This window comes from Culex quinquefasciatus, chromosome 3, assembly GCF_015732765.1.
Source record: "Culex quinquefasciatus strain JHB chromosome 3, VPISU_Cqui_1.0_pri_paternal, whole genome shotgun sequence".
Taxonomy (NCBI): domain Eukaryota; kingdom Metazoa; phylum Arthropoda; class Insecta; order Diptera; family Culicidae; genus Culex; species Culex quinquefasciatus.
In genome coordinates this window covers 131,647,266-131,671,484 of record NC_051863.1, presented here as the reverse complement: position 1 = coordinate 131,671,484, position 24,219 = coordinate 131,647,266, and the positions used below count along the sequence as shown (strand labels likewise).

Sequence of the window (24,219 nt, the reverse complement as noted above, 5' to 3'; positions counted from 1 at the left end):
GTTGATCGTCAATGAAATATTTGTTAGAGAAAAATAATTTGATTTCAGGTCAAGTTGTAGACTATCGATGGCAACAGGGGGCACGTAAAAAAGAACTTGTCCGATTAACATTGACGGAAATGAATTACGCGCGATTACAACAAAACTTGCCTTTATTGTTGCGAAGTTGGCTCGAACGAAACTATCCAAGTGACGTTTTATTTTGGGGTTTGCGGGCTTTGCGGGTAGACATCTGCTTTATCGACACAATGGTTTGTTTGGGCGAGGTGGATTCTGCTTTGCTATAATTTTTATTCCGATCGTGGATTCTGCGTTTTAATGATGTTTGAACGTTTCCATAAAATGCAACGTGCATATCACACAACAAACCCACAATATTTACCAAGATCAGTAGAATTAACTGAATTTTGATTTTATGAGTTTATGTTATACGCATGGACGCCACCAGATTGCTTAAAATATAGTCGATTCAGAGAAAAATGTCCACACGCTAGGAAGAAATCAAGGGTTGGCATGTGACATTTTTCTTTGAAACGGCTATACTTTTATTTTGATTGAAAAATCGTATTCAAAGGGTCATTTCTTTGCATTATGGACTACATCTTCACATAAATGAAATGAAATACACCGATTATTAGTAAAAACGCATATCAATAGAGTATATTTGTCGGCACTTTCATAACACATTTAGAATTAGGGTGTACATTTCAAATGTTCTAGAAATTAAAACTTATAATCTTAAGCCTATTTAATCTCGTAATTTTAAAAGAGAAATGCGAAAATATGAACTGAATGCGTGAAATCGAATTCCATCTAATCCTAAGAGACCTCTGCGGACTTATTCTCCCGTGTTCCGGCACCGTTTACTTCTTCAGCTCCATGTGAATATGTTTGGCCATCCGCGAGACCAGCTCGGTCAGGGTGTTCTCTTGCCGTTTGCCAATTCCAACAATGTCCTCGTGGCAGGGCGACTCCTCCAGGTCGTAACTCGGAATGCACAGGTTCGTGATCAAGCTGAACGCAAAGCAGGTCATCCCGCAGTGGACGGCGGTGGTGATTTCGTGCACCGTCGACATTCCGACCGCGTCGACGCCCCAAATCCGGAGCATTTTCAGCTCGGCCACCGTTTCAAAGTTGGGCCCGCCCAGACAGATGTACACGCCCTCGTGCAGGTTATTCTCGATGCCAATGTCGCGGCCGATTTCCTTGGCCTTCTTCAGCAGCTTGAAGTCGTACGCGTTGAACATGTTCGGGAAGCGCGGTCCAAAGCGGGAATCGTTCGGTCCTTGCAGCGGGTTGTTGCCGGCGAAGCCCATGATGTTGATGTGGTCCTTCATGAGCATGATGTCCCCGACCTTGTAGTCTGGGTGCAGACCACCGGCGGCGTTCGTGGCGATCAGGTGGCTGCATCCGACCAGCTTCATCACCCGAACCGGCATGGCGCACTGGAATTGGATGAAATTTTGAGAATTAGAATCATGGGTAATTTTCTGTCATGTATGCGAATTATTTGGAACCTCGGCGGTACCGAGTAAAGCACCTTGGCTCGTACGCTGGGTTCATGCCATGGGTGAGTGCCAGACACAAAAACGACGAGGCGAGCCGAGAGTGTCGTGGTGCGCTGGTACGATGAACCAAGATACCAACACACAAATAGGTTCAGGCTCGTACTGAAGCTAGAAAACCAAACCCGCGGTGTGCGTTGGCACTGGCGCATGGGAAGCTTGTTCCCGATTGGCCATTTGGCGGCCATGTTTGTTTTAGAAAAACGTTCAAAACTTGATTCAGAATGTTTCAATGAAAAAATGGGTTTCTTTGTGTTGTTTGGTAATGCATTTTACATACAGTGATTATTTTTTCATTTCTATTTACTATTTCTGGACCCTGAATTCAGAACCATCATTGACAGTGATTGGCAGTGGTGGCAGTGCGTGGCCGAATGGTTACGCTGTCCACTTTGTAAGCGGATGATTTTGGGTTCGATTCCCATCTGCTCCAACCTTCCATCGGATGAGGAAGTAAAATTTCGGTCACGGCCTTGGTTGTTAGGCCGTTAAGTCATTCCAGGTGTAGGAGTCGTCTCCATGCCATAAGTACAAACAACACACCAAACCAAGCCTACTCCGGTGGAATCGCTGGCGGCGGTTGGACTCGCAATCCAAAGGTCGTCAGTTCAAACACTGAGGTGGAAGGTTCCTTGGAGTAGAAAGAGGTTTGGGTGCTCTCCCCATTCAAGCTTTCGGACTCCTAGGTTCGAGCAGAAACTTGCAATAGAGACCACAAAAGATCCGGGGGTCGTTAATGTGGATGGTTTGATTGATTGACAGTGATTGCCCTGAAAGTGAAATACACCTTCTACGACCTTAACGATTCCGTTTTTTTTTTTTTTTTTTTTTTTATTATAACTTCTTTAACGAATAATATCGCTCGGAGTGTTTTCACGAGAACATTTTTTTTTTTCAATTCAGACTTTCACAAGCTATAGATAGTCTTTGTATCTTTTGTTGGATAAGTATGATTTGTAAGGAGTTGAAAAGAACAATTATTAATAATTAACTTTGAACTGAAAATTAAAATTAAATGAAAAGTTTCTTGACATTTTTTTTTGCTTTTTTGTTTTTGAACCATTAACGTCTTGATTCGAATTCCCGGACGCTTCGAAACCCGGACAGCTCATATGATATAAGTTCGCATTATGAATGCCAAAACTGTGTTATTTGATGAATTCTAACATCAACTTTCTTTCATAGTTTGTTTGAACGCTGTAGTTAATGCCAAATCAATTGAATTAAATAAAGTTATAAGTCTACCAAAAATGTGAAACATTTCACTGAAATATTTCATAGGCGTCCGAAGCACCGGGAAGGCAAAGCAGAAATTTATGGTTCTGATTTCCTTAAATTCTAGTAAATTTTTATATAAAATATCGATTGTTTTGATGTAAACAGCTTATTTGAGACCTAAAGAATGCCATTCACTAACTTTTCAGTCCAAATTTATGCAATTCATAAGCAAAATCGAGTGTCCGGATTTCAAATCAGCTTTTATCAGTATCCGGGATTCGAAGCACAACAAGTAATTTTAATTTTAAAATTCAGATGAATTTTTTTTAGAAAAGACATATTAGCATAGCATAGCATAGCATTGGTGTCTACCCGTAGTTGTTACTCTGTTATTGGCCAGGACCTCCAAGAATTGCTCCGTGGACCACAGATGAAGAGTAGGAACCAATCATCACCACTTCGCAACTTTCAAATGTCCCTATCATGCTAGCCAATCACAGCGCCGGCCACGACCAGTGGTAAGACACGGGGGAAGTGGATAGGAATTTTAGTCCGATACTTGAGTGATGAAGACCGCTAAATCAGCTGCGTCTTCGACAAAGTATCACGTGAGGTTTGAGGGTGTTAGTAAGATGGGTGTGAAGCCAGGATTCACCGTGGTAAGTGATGCTGCCGGTCAAATCTATTTATAGTCCTTAATTCTTCGTATGTTCTTGGATTCATTTTTGGAAGCTTTCCAATTCGGTTCACCAAGCTTTTTTTGTGGTGAATTCTGGTCGTGTTGAAAGTTCAATATTCGCCTAACAATTATGCAACCAGTGTCCTTGAATTCAACTTGCATTCAATATTGCATTTTCCTGTTCTTAAGTTCACACAGATTCCAATCAAGTTTCTTGGATTCTTATAGCATTCTTAATCCTTCTAGTCAACTAAGCCTCGATGGTCTGGTGGTTAGCATTTTTTCTGCTGACCCAAAGGACGGGGGATCGAACCCCGCCGCGAGCTCATAAATTTTTCGTTCATATTCAAGTGTTCAGAATTCCTTCTTTCCATAATTTCTCGATAGGAGCAGATGGGAATCGAACCCAGAACCTTCCGCTTACAAAGCGAACAGCGTAACCATTCAGCCACGCCTACCCCTTTTTTTTTAGAAAAGACATATTTTGCATAAATTCTTCAAAAAATGACTGTTTTTACATCCTACATCCTGATGATATTTCAACATTTTCAACTTATTAAATGAATTTTTTGCCAGCTATAACAAAAATGATATTCTACTAAGTGTCCGGATTTCGAATAATGATAACACAAATTGATCAAACAAAAACAATTAATAATACTAAAAATTGGAAAACTTAAAGCAACAAAAATCAACCGATTTCCTGAAATTTTAGTCTGATATTCATATATTCACGTTTTTGTTTTTTAACTTTAAAGTGAAGTGAAATTCCCAAAAAACATTGTATTTAAATTTTGTATGTTATAGAGGTCCAGTGTAATGATTTTTGAAAAAATCATGGCTTTTCTAAAATGTTGCATAAAAACGCCGTTTTCTAGTTATAGCCGTTTGAAGACTTATTTAATATAAAAAGAGTATATTCTGGATTTTTTGAATATTGTCAATTTTACAAATTTTATTTTATACTTTGAAAATCGTACGAATAATTGCTGATAGAGAGCATTGCAATGCATTAAAATTGAAAAAGTTATTTTTCTAATTGTTTTCCATTCAGTATTCATATTTAAACCAGCGCTTTCAACTACTGGTTTTATTGCTAAGCTAAAAAATAAATAAAATAAATCTTTTGATAGACAATGTTTAAAAAAAATTCTAATCTTTTGATAGACAATATTTTCAAAATTTCAATATCAAGCCTAACATTTCAACATAACATATGTGGTAAATCCATCACCCGAAACGTCCATGGGTCCAGCTGAAAGATTTCCAAAAACTCCAAGCTGAAGCAAACTACACTCAAACCCCGATGGTTTGACACCAACTGTTGTCAAACGAACGGTATCACGTTTTAGTTTGACACCCCTTTTACACGGAGTCCACACACACTACCAAACGTTTGTTTTGATATTGTGCGTGAGCGCCGTGTAAAAAGTGACAGTTCGTCACTTTTTAGTTTGACTTTGACCAACCAACGGGGTACAAACTAAAAAAGTGTCAAACGAAAAAGTGACCAACCACCGGGGGTTGAGTGTACCATCTGGATTAAACACTTTCGCACTGCTCTCACCTTGGCCAGCGGGTATCCCTCGTAGTAGTGGAACCGGCCCTGCATGCACATCACCGGAACGCCCTTCAGATAGCCAAAAATCAGCCGGCCCACGTGGCCCTCGACGGTGGACACCGGAAAGTGCGGAATCGTCTGGTAGTCGATGTAGTCGGCGTCGGTCAGCTGGTTGGCCAGCGAGCCCAGACCGGTTCCGAGAATGATGCCGATTTTTGGCCGCAGCTGCGTGCGCGCCAACAGGTGGTTCGCGATTTCCTGCAGCACGTCGTAGGTGTACCTGTGGAAGAACGAGAGCCCAGACAAGGCGACATCGATTAGTTCGTGAGTGGAATGCGGCTGTTTGTAGATCAATCACGTCTTATTAGGCGGGGAGTTTTTAATCGGGAAATTATTGCCGAGCTCTGTTACCCACGCTCCGATTTCATTGATGAGGTGAAACTTGAGTAGAATTTTTACAGCTAAAATAAGATCAAATACCCAGAACACGTTTAGAACGAATTTAGGTATGCTTTTTGATACAGGATTTATCATCATTTTTCTCAAACAAATGTTGGTTAAATGTAAAGTAAAATCACACGTGCTTGCATACTTTGTTGAACATTTTTACAATTTTATTTCAGTTTTGCATTCTGTTCCGTATAAAAAAAAAATGAACACTTTGTTTGTGGTTTCTTATTTGATGAACGTTTGTTCACGAAACCTATAACTAAAGAAGAAAACAATAGGAAAACAAGAAATTAAAACTATTTGTCGTGTAAATAAGCTTTAAAAATATTGTATTGTACACAACATCAACAAAGCCGGAATAACAAGAAAAAAAGGTTAATCACTTCACCTCACCCATCTGATAAGGAATGTTGTCCATTAATCAAGCTGCCCCTCAACAAGTTGAGGATCTTCAAGTGCCTCGCGCCTTCCTCGAATTAAGCGGCGATTGACGTAAAAAGAGTGGCACTTGTCCAAAGGACAACACACCGAAAAGGTGGGAAGGTGGGACTCAACGAAGATAAGGTCGTCAACGGAATCCCAATCTCAACCACCGCGGCAGGTCGCCCATAAACTGACCTTCGGGAGGTCTTGGTCGAGGACCATTAACGCGATAGTCCATGATTGAACAGATTTTTACGTTTTGCTTTTGTTTGCCTGGCTTCGGCATCCATTAACCTATCGTGGAAGATTGAGAGAGGTGGGAAAAGGTGCCAATGATGGGGTCATAAAAGGTGCTATCCTGACAAAGACAAAAAAAAGGATGGAAAGTTACTGAAGAGTTGAATTTTTCCATTCAGTGTGTTGGATAAATAGTTGATTATGCCAGCAAGTTTTAACATTGATGTAAAATATCAAAGTCACTCTCGTACTCTTTCGACAGTTCAAGTTCAAACGTTTGACCGCTCAATGAGGCAAGAGTCCTCTTGTAGCAATGATGCCACTATGATCTCATGAATGAATGAATGAATAAATAACCTGCCACGCATTATTCAATTGCGCGTAAATTGAGAAGCGCATATGCCATCTTATCAATTTCGTCCTTCTTTTGCAAATTCGCATACACAAGTATTGTAGAGTAAAATTGCAAACGTTTATAAGGTAGAGTATTGTAGTTTTGTATTTTTTATGTTCTATATTCACATTAATAAGACTTTTTAAATCAAATATATTGTGGATTTAGTTGAAAGCCGGATTTCTTGGCATTTTTTCACATTATCAAAAATTATAGTTTTAACATCTTTAAAAAAAACAATTCATTTGAAAAAATTGTAAAAAACTTGATATCTTCTCTACATTCATGATTGTTTGACATTCGTCTGTTTGAACAACCGTTCAATTTCAATTCAACGAATCATTTCTATGGTAAACTTTACACAGTAGGCCTGGTCGGTTTGATATTTGTGATCTTTTGTGAATAATAAATTCATGTTTTCTACAAAGGAACAATACAAATGTTAATATTTAATGACAATACAAATGTTTCGTGTTGTCTAACATATGTGTCAGTGCTAAGGCAATCTTAAAAGTTCTTTGACTGCGCTAGAACTTGGTTGTATACAATCAGGTTAGAACTAGGGTTAGAAGATGTTTAGTAATTTTATTTTATGCTTTTCATCAAGTAAAAAAAAGGAAACTTTTTCCATGACCCTTGAAGAGTATCGGGGCCGCATTTAAAAAAACGGATTCAATCGCTATTTCTTAACTTATTGCTAACATATTTAGGTTAATGTTAACATTCCATAGATCGTGGTGGTGTCGTGATAAGGTCCAGCTCCTAACCCTTTACTAAGAAATCGAATACAGAAGGGAGAAGATCATCACCACCACCACCACCTTTCATCAAGAATGGATTTAGAATTACAAGCCTAAACTCCTGAGCTAGTCAGAAAGTCCATAATTTACATATACATATATATTTCGATGTACATATATTTCGATGTTATTTAAGTTATAATTTAATACTAAATAAACAAAAAGTTACATAATAAGATACATAATAAGTTACATAATAAGATATAATAAAATTCAACAAAAAGAAAAAACATCAATATGTATCAATAAAAGTAAATTTAGAATAGCAACTAAAATAGTTGTACACAAATTATATAAATTAAAAATAGGGATATAAAAGGCAAATATAATTGGAAGCGGTTATATTTAAAAAAAATTAAAACAAAAGTTGAACTGAGTCAAAATCACATCACCTTACCACAACAACAATCGGCCACACGACGGAAGTAATCAAAACTGGCAAATTTTGTTCGTCACAGAAAAAAAACTCATATTTTTTTTCATGCCGCTATCACCTCCTTCCAGGAGGTCATGTTTTGCTTCACGAGGTTATGCATGTGCGTCGCGAGATTTATGTAAGCCTTGCGCCGATCAGCTGACGTTGTAATCTTTCCAAAATATGGTGGAAAAAAGGGAAACATAAAAATGTAATCTTTAAAGGAACCCCTCCGAAGCCGCGCGAACCTATAAAATTTTTGTTGATGTGGAAACAAGCTGAAAATTTTGATTGAATTCAGCGATAAGTTGGCTGGTTTTTGAAATAAACATTACTTTTTATTTGCAGTTAAATCGATTTTTGTTGTAAATTATTTTACAGCTTTTATTCAATAGAAATTCCACACAATCCATAAAAGACTTAAATAATCATCATACTTTTACTACCTTGCTTTAATCAGCTGATGTGGGACTTGGTTCGACGAGCCTCCACACAAATCAAATTATCGGAAATTGAACCTTATCGCTGAGTACGGAAAGGTTTAACTGATACTACCCTCGCGAGACAGGTAATGCAGTCGAGTTTGGCTTAAGCGCGTGTGCTGCTATGCAAGTTGGTCGCGCTAATAAATAAATAAATTTTTAAGCGATAAAAATGATAAAGATTTTTTTTCGTCGTTGGTCACCTGGCGGCGAGTTAGTACTATAAACGAGCCCGTTAGTTCAAATTAGGATTGACTTGAAATTGCAATCTTTCGCCAAATTGTTGATGAACATTTATTGGTCATGTTCAGACTGACTGTTGATCATAAAATTATAAGTTGAGTGAATGCTACCTTAACCTTTTCAGACCTGAAAATAATATTTAGAAAATAATATTTTTCATAGATAATTTTCTATTTCAACGTTTTCTATAAAATAGTTTTTTACATTAATTTTTTGCTAAAACTGAGATAATGTTTCAGCAAAATCTTGATAATTTTACATGTGTTGCTTTAATAACAGAAATTCTACAGTGTGCCATTTTTTTTAATCAGGACTAACATTACAAAAGGGTCAAACATTCAATATTATGCCCTTTTGAAATGTAAGTCTTGATTTAAAAAATTTAATATATTTTAGAAAATATCGAAAATTTCACGAATGTTTCAAATCGGACCATGAGTTGCTGAGATATCGACATTAGAAAATTGTGGATTGTTTCTATCGGATGATGAAGTAAAACGTCGGTCCCGGCCTTGGTTGTTAGGCCGTTAAGTCATTCCAGGTGTAGGAGTCGTCTCCATGCCATAAGTACAAACAACACACCAAACCAAGCCTACTCCGGTGGAATCGCTGGCGGCGGTTGGACTCGCAATCCGAAGGTCGTCAGTTCAAACACTGGGGTGGAAGGTTCCTTGGAGTAGAAAGAGGTTTGGGTGCTCTCCCCATTCAAGCCTTCGGACTCCTAGGTTCGAGCAGAAACTTGCAATAGAGACCACAAAAGACCCGGGGGTCGTAAATGTGGATGGTTTGCTTTTTTTTTTTGATTTGGGTGAGACTTAGAAAACATCAATTTTCCTGATTTTAAATCTATGCCTGGCAATATCTCAGCAGCTATGGGTCGTATCAACAAAGTTCAAAAAAGCAAAATATAGAGATTTTTTCAGCTTTTCAAAAATATTTTTTTCAAGGGTGGGCAAACATGGGCACTAATTTAAAAAAATGAATAACTGCGACTATTTTCAAAAAAGTTACCTAAAAATGGCTATAACTTGAAAACGGTGCACTTTATCAAAATTTCACTTGAGTACTTTTTGATTGCAAACTAGATTTTACATCGAAAAATGAAGTTGAAAATTTACGATTTTTTGAAAATATCAGTATTGATTCAAAGCTCATAACTCTGTCAAAGATTTTTTGCCCGTTCTGAAAATTTCGGAAATGTTGGCATTTCATGTACCCTAATACATATCAGAAAATATAAAAAAATAAAAATAGTGTTTTTTGCAAATCAACTTTTAGTGACAAAAAGCTAAATTAAAAATCACCAAAAAATTTTAACGTGTATATTTTTTTTTTCAGTGTAGTCCTAATCCATACCTACAACTTTGCCGAAGACACCAAATCGATCAAAAAATGCCTTGAAAAGATAGAGATTTTTGAATTTTCATTTATCATTTTTGTTTGGACAGCTGCCAAATTTGTATGGACAATTATATGGACAAACTAATTATGCAAAATGGCTACTTTGGGCAGATCAAAGGCACCAAAAAAGTTTCAGCCGGATTAAAAAATACAAAAAATAAAATTAAAGAAAAAAGACCGATTCCGTAGAGAACTGATCCTATGCAAATAAAAACAAGCTCAAGTTTGCACACAGGTGAGGATTCCAAAGAATTTAATTTAATTGACCTTTAATATGTTCGTTGAAATCACTTAAAGAAAAAAATCTATGGTCCAAGAAACATAAAAATTTATGTTTTTCTTAGATGTAACAAAACTTGAATTATTTTTTCAAGTTTTACAGTTGGTTTTTCATAGCATTTAAAAAAAAGTTGGTTCAAATCTGAACAGTTAAAATCTATTTAAAAGTGTTAGTATTTAAATCATACTAAACAATATGTTTAACCTGCTGTTTTTAAGAGAAAATATGATTTAAAAAAATATTGACCAGTAAGCTTATTAAAGCTTGTTGAAATGCATTACATTACATTTTTCAAAGCTAATTGACTCTAAATAATGCTTTTCAAGATGAATAATTTTAAAATTTCCCGGATATCTGTAAATTCTACAATAAATTTTTCACAAAAATAACTCTACGTCAACGGGGAGTGGGGCAAATCGGGACACAAAGTTTGAAGGTTCAAAAACGTCAAAAATCTCAAAATGACTGTAAATAAGGCAACATTTAATTAAATTTCAAAATTCAAAATTTATATGAAAGGGCATAAAAATTCAACAAAATTATGTGTGAAGCATTCCAATTGGTTAAACCTGAAGGGAGTTATTGGCATTTCCGTGAAAAAATAGCACAATTTTCAAACTCAAATAAAAAAGGGACCCATCCAGATATAAACTCGATTCGACCTGGAGCTTCTAGGGGACATCTGGGACTACCATTAGAGACTGAGAATGCTTTGGGTAAGAGAGTAGTGAATTTGTTAGGTGAACACATGAAGCCTTTAAAATATTATTACAAACTTTGATATTCGGAATCACAGATCGAAAAAAGACGGAACATTAGGAAATTATTATAATAAATTATTTGATATTTTGCAAACTTGTTACAAAACCATAAGAATAATGCATTTTGTGCATTTTAGTAACTTTTCTGTTTAATTATTTTGTTAGGAATCCACACTTTGCGCTATGAAATAAAGCAATTTCAAATTGTGTTAAAACAGAGTTCAAAGCATAACAAATATTACTGCATTCTTCTTTTGAATTTGTCAACCCGAAAAATGACCTTTTCAAAACACTGACAATGTTACAAAAAAACAGGGTACATATAAAAAAAGAGTTGTCCTTTTTATCTTTTTAAAATCGTTGAATTATGTTGATTCTTAATTCTTTTCTAAAAATGGTTCTGGTATATCCAATTTATCAGTGTCACTAGTGATATCAAGCTGGTTAAGAAAAAAAACACAATTACATGGAATCGCGCCAATTCAGGCCACGTGGATAAAAGCATGTTTAGACTGTAAATGCAAATCGCTGTCACAATCAAACACAACTCATATTTCAAAGATGCAAACTCAACGTTCTTTCACAATACTCAGTGCCCCTTCTAGTCCACCTACCAAGATGCCTCCTTAGCATTGTAGAAAACGCCCGCAATTTTCTCCTCGTTTTTCTCGTCAACGCCGTTGGCAATTCCATTCGTCAAAGGCTTCGCCGCCGCCGTTCCATTTCCATTTTGGCAAACCTTGTCACTCATTTTTTTTGTCGATCTCTGCAACTTTCCAAAAAACCCGTTCACGACAACTTGACTATGTTGAGTATTGACCGAAATATTCAAAATCAGCAAAAAAAAAAAAAAAAGAATCACTCGCGATTTAATCCCACGCCCAAAAGTTTGCGCGCGCAAAATACAAAAGTTATTACGCAACACGCGACTTTGATTGGCAAATGCAGTTCAAGTGCAGCGCTATTAACCGTCACTTAATCTTGGCGTTGCCGTTCTTGGCCTTTAATCGCGCACTATCACTTAAGTTGCTCGGTAATGTTGATTCTTGGCGGTTAATTCACCATAGAAAGAACACGTTGTAAGTGCCACACCGAATCGAAAACCTTTCAATCATACACGAATTAATTGAATGATTCTTCCTTTTTTTTGTGGAACCTGAAGTATTGAAACAAGTTTTTAGGCTAATTTTTTTGTAACGAAATTTAGAGAGCAATCAGTTACAAGCGTCCACTCGGCTCAGATCGTTGATTAGTACTGATCTGTGTCCAGACCAGCTAAGGTGACTCGTTGACTTGCCCAGCTGGACACCTCGCTCAATCGTGTTCTCTCTCTCTCTCAGTCTGGAATTCTGCCTTATTCTCTCTCATTTCGGTTTGATAACACACTCTCCTCACTCGTGATTGAGCCTCCGCTTAATCGTCAGTAGTCAGAGCAATTCTCGGGCTAAGCCACTTTGCGCAGTGTTTTTGTTCTTGTTCTTGAAGATTCTATTGATTTAAATAGTTTCGAGCTAAGCGAGCCCCTGAGGTTTAGGGAAAAATTTATGATTTGTCAGCGCACGAGATAAACGAGGTCTCGGGAACTGGATCGTGATCGCGAGCGTTCAAAATTAGTATGCATGAAATTTTTGCGTTTGCTGAAGTGAACGCTTCCTGTACCTGTAGGCTGGTGTGGCTTTGGTATGTTTTCTTTTTTGTAAACTAAAAATGTTCATTACTGAAAAGTTTATGTACACATAATTTGTCAAAAGATTGATTTGGATGAAATTATCTAAAAAATAACAACATTTGAACTTTAAAAGTTTCATAAATAACAAAAAATAAAATTTCAAGTCTAATTTTGGAACCAAAAAGTATCACAAAATACTTATGCATCATTACAGTTGTTATTGGAAATGTCCATCATATCAATGAATTTATGAAAATCTTCACCGATTTTGACCGATCCGATACCGATGTTCCCAAAATGTAATATTCGTAAAAAGATTAAAAGTTTTTACATATTTACGGCGTCATCCAAAAAGTATGTCACGCTGTAATCGGCCAAATAATCATTATCTTTATTGAAATACGATTATAAAAACGACGATAACTCATTTAATGTAACTTATTAAAAGGATCTAATTAAAACAAAATCTCTTCATCCTTTGAAAGCTTTTACTTGAAACATTTTTTTAATATGTAGTTAGCTAAGAAGTGTAAGTGTTTGAAAACTTTAATAGAACATTGTATTTTTGAAATACTAACATTTTCTTAAAATGTACCCATTTTATGAAAATTTTAGTATAGTCCAGACTCGATTATCCGAAGGCCTCCGAAAATTTTCACTTCGGATAATCAAGTTTTTGTTGTTGTCTTTTTTTTTATTCTTCAGCTTGAATATGACCTCAAATATGCACTTAAGTCATTTAGAAATTTAAAATTCAAGATGGCGGTCAAAATGAAATTGTCCACGAGGGGGGGGGGGGGATTCGGGAGTTTAGAGATTTTCAAAACAGTATTCCCGTGGTTTATGGATGGTCCCTATGCTAAGAGGCAATCAACAACTCAAATTTCATGTTAAAAGTAAGAAAATTAAAAAAAACACGAAAAAAAAACATTTTTTTTGTTCGTGATTCGATTCTCCAAAGTCCCAACCTTCGGATAATCTAGACTTCGGTTCGGTTCAAATCGGTTCTGGACTGCATTTTCAATTTTACGATGTTTTATGAAAGTTTTTCTACACTTACACTGTTGTTCTACGCATAATTGTCCCATGTCATTTTGGACGATTTTGACTTTTAATCATTTTTAAGATTAATTTGACGTTTTAGAAAAACACACAAAATCTTATGTTTTTATAATTTGCAAATAGGTATTAAACATCGCAAAATTTTGCAAAGATTATCTTACGTTAGGATTTTTAGTGTGAAATACTAAAATTTCCACAATTTATAGTATTTTTTATTAAATACTCTTTTTTTAAATTTCTTTCAAATTGGGTATTGAACGACGTAAAATTTTGTATTGATTTTCAAAAGGTTTGAGTTGTATATTTCAATATCATATTTTTTTAATACTAATATATTCATAATTTGGGGCCTCGTGGCGCGGTGGTTAGCGGCTTAGTCTGCCGATCCCTAAGTTGCTATGGGGCGCGGGTTCGATTCCCGTCTTATACTCCTGGCCTTCTATCGGATGGGGAAGTAAAACGTCGGTCCATTTGCGTAAAAGAGGTTTTGGGTGACTCACCACACATAACCTTCGGGCGCCTAGAAATGAGCAGAAACTTGCAACAGAGACCAGAAAAGACCCGGGGTCGTTAAAGTGGATTGCTTTTTTTTATATTCATAATTTGCAAATGGGTATAAAACAACGCAAAATTTTGAATAGTTTTCATAACATAAGAGTTTTTAGTGTAAACTACTCAAATTTTCGCAAAATAACTTATTTTGTTGAAAATACTAAAATTTTAACAATTTTTTAAATATATAAGCAAAATTTATGAAAACTGAAATGTTTAAAAATAGACGGTATTTTTGCAGCAAATATTAATCAAAATTTATGTTTCCCTCCCTCCCTCTCAAAAACGGTCTGTAAAATCAGGGGGCAAAGCAATATTTAAAAAAAAAAACTTCAAAATTTCAATGTAACTTCAAGTGCAATCAGCTGACATCAATTTTAAGTACATTTCCCTGCGTTTTTAATCATGTTTAACATGTTTGAGTTAGTTCAAAGATATGTTGAGTTTTAGTGAATTTTCCAAGGAATTTTCGTTGTGCAGTACCACAAAAAGTTTTTTTTTGCAAAATAAAATATTTTCTTTAAAACTTCGATCTTTTGAAAACTGAAGATTCCAAATCGACTGTACTGCTGTATAATGCATTGTCCATGCAATTTTGCTTGAAAATGTTGAAATTCTGGCCCTTTATTAATTTTTTTTATAAATACAAAACTATGAAAAACATTTGCATAGGCTAGTCATAACTCTATTTTTTCTTCATTAAATTTTGCTTCGTTTGCTACCCAATTATTACTAATCATAAAAATTTGGTTTGATTTGATACAGTCAAAATTTATACCAAACAAGCTAACCCCGACAAACTTCGTCTTGACACTTTTTCACTTCTTGACGTTTTTAGCCTCCTGTGATCAAAATTTGATTTTACGCAACTTTTCCCATACAATCTGCAGGTCTTCCGGAATCGGTTCCGGAGTGGCCAAAGTTGTCACTCTTTAGCGTAAGAACCTTCCTTGGGCTTATACGAACCCAACGCAGCAAAGAGCGCTCCGATCCGACTTTCCGTTATCAACTGATTCGCGTTCGAACAAAACCGTCGAAATTTTTTATATATACCAAATATAGCCTCGTTTGTTACGCATATTTCAAACAAAAGAGTTAGAAAATAAAAATTGGACTATTTGAAAAATACGGTATTTTGTTAAAATTCTAGTGTTTAGTTGGTTTAGTGAGAATCTGAGCAAAATTTTCGTCATTTGATATCATTAATGCCAATAATGAAAATTTAAGCATTAAACACATATATTTTGAAACAATTTCACACTAAAACTTCGGGATAAGTGATAATCTCTCCAAAGTTTTGAGTTGTTTAACTTATCACCGATAGAACAATAGTATTTTGCTAAAAATAACGATGGTTCTAGTGTTATCGTTATTGAACCATAATAAGGTCGTAAAGCCCTTTAAAAAATGTTATTGTTTAATTTTAAAATTTCAACAATATCGTTTTCGACGAGATCAGAATAATTCAAGATTCACTTTTGACATTGAAAATTTGACCATAACTTTCAGAGATTACATTCCATTACATTACATTACATTACATTAGATTACATTTGAACATTGAGTGCTGTTTATGTGACACCCAAAAAATTCTATTTTTTGTTTCAATCAAAATCAACCAAAGCAAACCTTCCCAAGATCTAGATTTTCGAATATTTTCATACCATTTTTGTATGGATATCTGCCAAAACAGTATAGAGCTTGTATAGGAAAATCAATGATCCCAAATTCTTTTTTTGAGTGAATTGTAAGGATGTCTAGATGATTCTAGAACTTTGAAGAACATGATTTGATCAAATCTGTAATTTCTGCGACCGTAAAACCGTTCCATTTTTTTTGCGCGTGTAAGAAAATCTTCCAAAATTCCGCAGAGGCAGTTGCTGTAATAAAGTTTAAACGATGTTTTCGGTCACAGAAATTAGAGATTTATTCAAATCGAGTCCTGCCAAATATTAGGATAATCTAGACATCCTTAAACACTACTGGACAAAAGAATCGTCCCGATTGATTGAGTTATGCCCGAGAACCAGCAAGTTAAATGTACCGTTCCAACTTTTTTGGGAGGCTTGGGCGTCCGTGTAAGTTGGACATACATTGGGCGCTATTGGGCGTTGCAGAAATCCATTTCGGTTTTGGTGAAGAATTTCTCATAAAGACTCTTTTCTCTGTTTTGCAGAGCTTAACACATAAAAAATTATCCTTTTTTCAGATTTTAATACTAGCAAGTGAGCAAATTATTTCAAAGTTCTAAAAACATGGACTCAATTTTTGCAAAAAATATCAATTACATAAATTTGTATCATTTTTGCTAACAATCTCAGATTGTTACCTAAATAAAATCGAAATTTCTTTAAATCTCTTTCAACCTTTAACGACAAATAAAGTCAACTTAACCCAATTTCACGGTTCCAAAATTAAACAAAAAACCTTTCCCATCCAAAACCGGCCACCTCAACGGCGCCACTATTCCTTGCTAGTCCACCGGGGCAGACCTCGCGCGATACTTCGACTGACGTCACTCAATTATTGAACGATCATATAAATACCCAGAAGCGAGATAACGACCAACGACGGACGCTACCAGGTCAGGTCAGGCTTGGGACAGGGCCCTCCAATCGATTGCTGCATTTGTGTAACGGTCGTTTATCTCTCCGTCATTTCTCCTCTCTGATGTGGCTGGCTTTCTGCTGAATCATTCGAGCACGTGCAGAGATTGGTCCAACGCGGGACAGGCCCCCAAATATTTGAATCCCCTTTCGAAGTAGCTACGTGTCTGTTGTCAGGCCCACATCAGGTGATTTGGGCGAACCAGTTTGGACCAGGAACAGAAACTTGTTTTGGTTTTAACTTGATTGCGGGTCAAGAATGAAGGTTTAGGCACGGAAAATCACCATGTTTAAACAGCATTAGAATTATTTTTTTTGAGATATGCAAATTATCTTCAAAAAAATAACAAAGAAAAAGGTGCGAAAATCGCACAGTCTGTTTTGAAATGATAATTCTATGAGAACTCACAAATCAACGGTTGGCTAAACACACAAGATCTCACGCATGGTCGCAACTTCTTTTTGGTCCGACACAGTCGGGGAACTGGACGGATGGTGGCAAATTGGCCGATTCGCGTGTCTGCTCCGTAAATGATCACCTGTTTTCCTGGTTTTGTTTTGAAAGGAATGCAGTCAACTGAAGCCAAAGAGTAGTAATTTTCGGCCCAACATGTACGAGTTTTGCGTTCTGGACGGCTGATGCTGTAGAAGCAACGCCGTGGAATGTCTGGCTACAATTTAGAAAGGTTCTGATCTGATAGCAGTTTTTTTTATTTTTGCTTTGGAATGTAATTTGATACTAAAATTATTGTGGTTCAATGTCATTGTGCTAATTTTCCAGTTCGCAGACTGCAATTATTCAAAGCAGTTTTATAGCTAACTGGAATGTTATAGCGACGCCATTATGGCGTTCTGTCAAATGCTCAAATCGGTCAAAGTACAGCCTCAATCAGGGCAGGAATTGCGCACGATTCGCACGTAACAGGCATCTATGCGAAGTCTCCGCGGCCTATCTCAGAGCGTACACGTGTAGTGTAAAATAACATAACAATCACGGAACCGCTATACCTTGTCAGAAGGGAAGAGCGTTGACAGGCTACAAATGTCCATCTTCTTTGCCGTAGCAATTGAGATGATAACAGCAAGTAGAAAAAAAAATGTCCCGCAAATTCTTCAACTTGTGCGCCACACAATTATTACAGCGGCGTGTCGTCTACATGTGCATGTGTGTTAATTAATCTTTTCATTCATAATAACAAATATGAAAAATAATATGTTGCAAAACTAGCACATGAGTGACGCACAAGCGCGCCGATGAGCCTTCGGAGACGCAACATACAGGCAGTGTGAGGTTGTAAACAAGTTTAATACCCATGAAAATTATCACCATCCGTCGACAATTTGCGCGGTTCTCGGGGAATTCCGTCACTGATTTGTACTTCTTAAGTCTGAAAATTTTAATTTAAAAGCTTTTTAAAAACAAAATCGATGTTTTATTTGTTCCATTTTCAAGTGGACAATTTATTACATATTTTTTCCATGCAATTATTACATTTAGTTTTCAATAACTGTATGATTTTGGACAACATTTAAATTGTATGTTTAAGTCCTCCAAACACTAATAATTTCGAACAATAATTCCTAATTTAAGCTACTGTCACAGGCAAAAAAATGTAAATCTATAGGCCCCCAAAACCAAAGCTAAAAACTCGATTCGCCACCTACATTCGAGTAGGAGAACTTTGGTGCAAGGTTACGTTTACGTTTTTGCGCGATAAGTGCAAAGGGGAGTGAAAACTATTTTAAGGTTTTTTAAAAGAAAATTGATCTTTTGGAATAAAATAAAGTTAACAGGAGGTAAGTAATAAAAAGTTCTATCGACTGACTTTTTGATTTTTTTGCTAAGTTGCCTTTTTCATTGAAAATTCTGTGATCCGGATTGAAAACGCGAGAATGAGGTTAGATTTCTAACTTTGAAAATCATTCCAATTACCATTTTTCAAGCAGAGCTTTGCTTTTATGGTGGATGGGACTTTAAAAAATATTTGTCCACTTGAATAATCTACATTCTCAATTGATTAGTTAGATTTTGGTTGATTAAAACATTCCCTTATTTTGAATCAGATAATGAACAGGTTAAATCGGCCATCACAAAAATATTTTCGTTTATATCAATTAAGCTATTTATTTCTTACCTGAAAATGGCATAATTTGCTATTAATGTCGATTTTAGGATGAAATAAAACAATTTCAAATTTCAAATCAATTTACTCGCTATAGGTTATAATGAAAACATCACCCCTAGTTTCAGCGCCCTCTCGTGGGTGGTAATTTTGACGTTTGATTGCCTATATCAAATTCACCAATTTAACGGTAATTTTTTAACTCACCACTGAAATTTCAAACTCAGAAGATATTTTACGCGCGTTGAAGTGAAAAAAATCTAATTATTAAAAATTACGAACTCCCCGTCAAAGTGTCCTGATGCAAACAAAGATCGAGCTTGAGCTGCCACTGTCCCTGCGAAATATGTTAGCTGTTATCGGGCGCAATAAGTTGCATGATAAAAGACTTTTGCGAGATAGAGAAAGCAGATTCTGATGCAAATAAACCAACTTCTGTGGCACTTGGAGGTGTGAATGTAAATTTTCGATTAGAAGGCCTTATAGTGGGAATTGATCGATGGTTTTTCATATAAATGTTCATTGTTCAATGATTTTCGTCTGTTTGTCTTTCTTCAATCCCGAGTGGATATGATTGAAATAAATGTTTAATAATTTTAATTATTTTCACAGTAGTACCACAGACAAACAGAATTAAATCACTATTTTTTAAATCAAAAATCCATTAATAACATCTCACTAGAACCATTAAGTGCGAGCTTACAGTTTCGAACAACTGCGCGCGACATGTTAAACGCGTGTGAAGCGGTTGTGTGAATGAGCTGTGGTTAATAAGGCGCTGAAAGGCATCATTCCCGGTCGGCCATTTGGCGGCCATGTTTGTTTTTGAAAAATATTCAGATCTTGATCCAGAAAGCATCAATCAAACAATAGTGTTCTACACATTGTTTTTGGAAGCATTTTTCATTATGAGTTTTAGATCATTCAAATTGTCCGTTAAATTGATGATTTATGGAATTGAAAAGAGAATCACGTCTGATTTTCTGTTCGTCATCTGGGGCGAATCGGGACTAGAGTCTGAATAGGGACAGCAGTGTTTAGAGCATTTGATGGTTTTAAATTTGGAAATGGATGTACACATTTTGTTGGTCTGAGTCTGTTCTAACCGAAACCAACCAGAAAAATAAAAATATTGTTCTCCTACATGGTTAAAACTGCTGTCCAAATTCGCCCCATGTGTCCCGACTCGCCCCAGTTGAAAAAATAAATTAATTACAGGCCACGGTGTCAACATTTGAATGAAAAAAGTGCTTTAACCCTTTACAACCTAACCCCGCCTCTAGACGGGCTTCGATTTAAAAAATCGCCAAAAATCAATTTTCCAACCGATTTTTAATCTATAAAAAGCATTGGAAAGAAGAACTCTTTAAATTTTAGAAAATTTCAGGGTTGGAAGTTTAACTTGTTTTATGTGACTTTGCCAATGTTTTAAAAAATGTCATTTTTTTAGGGGTCAACTTTGGCTGTGTTTTTTACTAACATTTCCTATATTTTCAGTAAAAAGAAGTATGCAGTATTTTTTGTAGTGTCCCAGACTATGCCTCTACGCATTTTTTTGCAATTTTAATGATGATGGTGCGATTCTATAGCAGAAAATGTGAAAAACATGCAGAAAATTGAAAAAGTGACTGTAAAAACATGAAAAAATTAGATAGGCGATATTAGGTGGTAGAGTAGGCCAAATACTACCAAAAACAAACATAAACTAAACAAGATAAATGCAAATTAAAATACTAAAAATTAAACAAGAAAAACATAAAACAAGAGAAGTAAAGTTTTTCGTAGAACAAAAGTTGCTCAAAATGACCTCCTGAACACGGGAAAAATAAATATTTTCGAAAAAAAAAATTTGGGCAGTAGAGGGTTAAAATGCATCATACCTGTCCAGTTGTTTTGCAATCATTGATTTCCAAAACTTCTAAATACTGACGAAAATTTTATTTTTGCGAGAAAAAACAGTTTTTGCGGTGCTGTACATTGTAATTTCATAAAAAGTTCAAAATATTTTTAAATCAGTCCAAACATGTTATTATATGATATGTGTTATATGTATTATCAATGCAAAAAAAGGCATTTTAGATTGTTTTCAGTTGATTAGACTTCTATTTCCATTGAAATTTTGATATTTTTTTATAATTTTTTTTTTGCTCCCTGATTTTTCGGACCAATTTTGAAGGGGGGGGCGACATAAACTTTGAAAAATATTTGCAACGGCCTAAGTGCTAGTAGCATAACTGGTATAATGTACAAAGCATTTTGTGATACTATTGGCCTGTTTTTTTTTTTTTTTTTGAAAATTGGGCTTGAAATTCCAAATGTAGTATTATTTGATCTTGATTATGACTTTGATTTTGGACAAATTTTGTTTACTAAATACTTTGTAAAAGTTAATTAAATTTAACTTTTGGTTTAATATTTAAAATATCTAACTTAGAATTATTTTGCGAGGGACAATGTTTTCATTAAAAATCTGTTATGTTGTTGTTTATTATATACTGGTGATTTTAACCGAAATGTGGTGATTCGTCACCAAAATTTGAAATCATGGTTCGACCAAGGTTTGACATAAGAGATTTTTTAAGCAAAATCAAAGATGCAAAGAAAGTACACTTTCCATAGAGTTTCGTCCCAGTGGCTGACCCTCAAGAGAGATGATGATTGTCTCCTCGTTTGTGGTAATTTCCTTGCAGAAAGATTACCGGTTTAGGGCTGGCTGGAGCAGCGTGATTGTTTTAATTAGCAACCTGTTAACAGCTGTATGACTATTAGTTGAAACATGGCATAATTTTTGGATATGAGTGCTAGCAATTACGAGTCTTAACTTTTTTTAGTTGGACTTTATTTGTTGGAAAAGAATACAATAACATGAAACGTGAACAAACTCAAGTCATAATTGCATCATTCTTCGAGATTGATTCTCATCTGATTTTTACATGCCATAGATGTAAAACAGGAAAATTCAAAGATCTGTACATTATTTTTGAACATCGATTAACTCTTTATAATAACCTAAGAAGTTGTTATTTGTATTGTCTGGAAAACACCCTATCAGATCATCGTTTGATTAAACACCCCACAATCGAGTATTACCAACAACGAAGCGTCATCAAAAGTTGTGAAAGGTGTTGATAAGACCACAAGCGAAGAGAGGATGGTGTTTTTGTTTTTAAATCCACATGATACAGGTTGGGGGGTTAACGTTGTTTGTCGAAGCTCCGGCAATGTCGACCGCTATATTTATTGCATTTATTGAGGTTCAATTTTATTATGCTGTTTTTATTATAGTTTAGATGCAGAAATAACCTCCGTTGTATTTGTTCTAGAAAGTTGTCGAAAAGATAGAAAAATTTCCAAAGCACATCAAAAATTAAACGTTTTTTTTAATTACATCAGAATTTTAGTTGTTCCAAAAATAAATTTAAGAAGACAAGCAATATTATGTCGGGAGAATAGGACCAGCCAGTATCAATTCATAAAAATATTGAAGAATAAATGTTTTGACATTAAGTCGAAACAAATACAAAATCATTTATGCCGATATTATTTTTTGTTAGACGTCAAGAGTTGAAAACTAAAAACTTAATTTCAAAACACTATGAAAGAAAAAGTATCAAAAAAATATGTTCTACGTCTTATCCCAATCAAAAAAATGTTCTTTTTAAGTCTAAAAGTTCCCATTTTGATTGCAAATGCAAAATAATCGTTCAACAGTTTTGAAAAGAGTATCCGTTTCAAATTTGTGTTGCCCAATGCTCTTAGAATTAAATGGAAGAAACTTCAAATAAAATTTAAATCGGCCTTAAGGTTTAGCAGGAGGCCGTAAACTTTGAAAAGTACTTGCAATGACCTAAATCGAAATCCTATACAAACCTTCGGATAATCGAGTCTGGACTGTATTTACAGCCAAGTGAGATGATTTTTGAAAATAAAAAGTGTCGTAAATTTTAAATATAACCCTTAAAATGGCATATATATTTTTCAATAAAAAAAACATGAATATTGGTATGAATATAAAGAGTCTCTTTGTATTCATAGTAATGCATTCTGCTAAAACGCTCAACCAAACCACAATTGAATATTGTATCGTGCTGTCTCAAATTAGATTGCAGAATAAAAAGTTTGAAAATACTGTATGAATCAATGAAATTATTTTTAAAATATCTATGAAATGAATAATTCAAATATTTGTTATACTGTTATTGTAATCTATTATTGCAGTTAAACTAAGAGTAATTTTGCATAAATGCAATCGGAGTTTGGACGGCTCCTACTAAAAAAATTTTGGAAGCATAAGATAATTCAATGCACTTTTTGAAACTTCAATTCACCAAAATCGTGATTTTTAATGCAAATTTTCTTGGCGAAGTTTTGTTTATCGCACAAAAACTCGTTTCTCTCGAAATATGGGTTTGGAATAACTTCCGAATGTTCAAATCAGATAAAACAAAGAATTACTTACATTCGTCCAAAATTCAGCTTGCAGTCGTTGAAGGCAGTCATTTTTACACCTTTGTTTTATTCCTCTTTAGACACTTTTACTATATTAATAAACTTTTTCACTCTTCTTCAATCTCTTTTCAATCACTGTAAATCTGCAGCTCTTTAATTATTTTCTTTCTCTCACTTCGCGGGAGATCCTTTTCCCGTGGCAGTTGACTATTGATTGGTTCGTGTGTCAAGATCGCCGGTTATATTTATAATTGATAGTTTTTTTTCCTCCTCCTTATTTTGCTGCACTATACTCTTAGCAGCACCACTATCACCGTACACAGGGAGTGTCTTCTTAGTATAATATTTTTGTTTTTCCGTAGTTTCAGAGGGGATTGGCGTGATCAGATTATACTGAAGAAAAAGAGAGTAAACACATGCTGGATTGGAACGAGCCACGAGGTTTTGAAAGACGGTCCATTCTGAATAGTGACGTGATAGCACCACAAGCCGACGTCAGAGTTTCTTGGTCCAAGTCCTTTTAAAATCCATAGGGAATAAACGGTCTTGAATCACGAGACGTGAGTGTGTTGTTTTTGTAAAGTTTGGATTAGAACAATATTTTTAGTTCAATCTTGATGAAATTGTTTGTCTGGCATAATCAGTAGACATGTTTATATTTGATTTTCATTTGCTCTGAATATTTATAAAAAGCAAGGGTGTCTCACCACATCGGATGCCACCCGAATGTCAACCAAATGTAGTCAAATGTCATCCCAATGCATTGCACCTCATTCAAAGCCACGGTTCGATACCCTCGTACTGGAGGTTCCCAAATAGGTTCCCATTCGTTCGTACTAGAACACTAGT

General features: G+C 35.4%; 1 protein-coding gene across 2 annotated transcripts; it reads right to left on the bottom strand.

Annotated features, from left to right (window-relative positions):
- Window positions 1–631: 631 nt before the first annotated feature.
- On the bottom strand, window positions 632–23,576 carry LOC6039567 (purine nucleoside phosphorylase). Of its 2 annotated transcripts, none has more exons than XM_038264835.1 (3): window positions 23,381–23,576; window positions 5,030–5,303; window positions 632–1,445 (listed from the first exon to the last, which is right to left on the bottom strand). In XM_038264835.1, exons 1-3 carry the CDS (start codon window positions 23,419–23,421, stop codon window positions 864–866), a joined length of 897 nt encoding a protein of 298 aa, XP_038120763.1. In that variant the 5' UTR covers window positions 23,422–23,576; the 3' UTR covers window positions 632–863. The 2 variants fall into 2 exon arrangements, with proteins under 2 accessions (XP_038120763.1, XP_038120762.1); XM_038264834.1 differs by lacking the exon at window positions 23,381–23,576 and adding an exon at window positions 11,524–12,168.
- Window positions 23,577–24,219: the final 643 nt, after the last annotated feature.

Bases quoted from the DNA above. Each gene is read 5' to 3' on its own strand.
- LOC6039567 (XM_038264834.1), bottom strand. From the start codon at position 11,660: ATGAGTGACAAGGTTTGCCAAAATGGAAATGGAACGGCGGCGGCGAAG. The intron at 5,304-11,523 runs GTAGGTGGACTA...GTTCTTCCACAG, and splicing joins AATGCTAAGGAGGCATCTTG to GTACACCTACGACGTGCTGC. The intron at 1,446-5,029 runs GTGAGAGCAGTG...ATCCAATTCCAG, and splicing joins AGGGATACCCGCTGGCCAAG to TGCGCCATGCCGGTTCGGGT.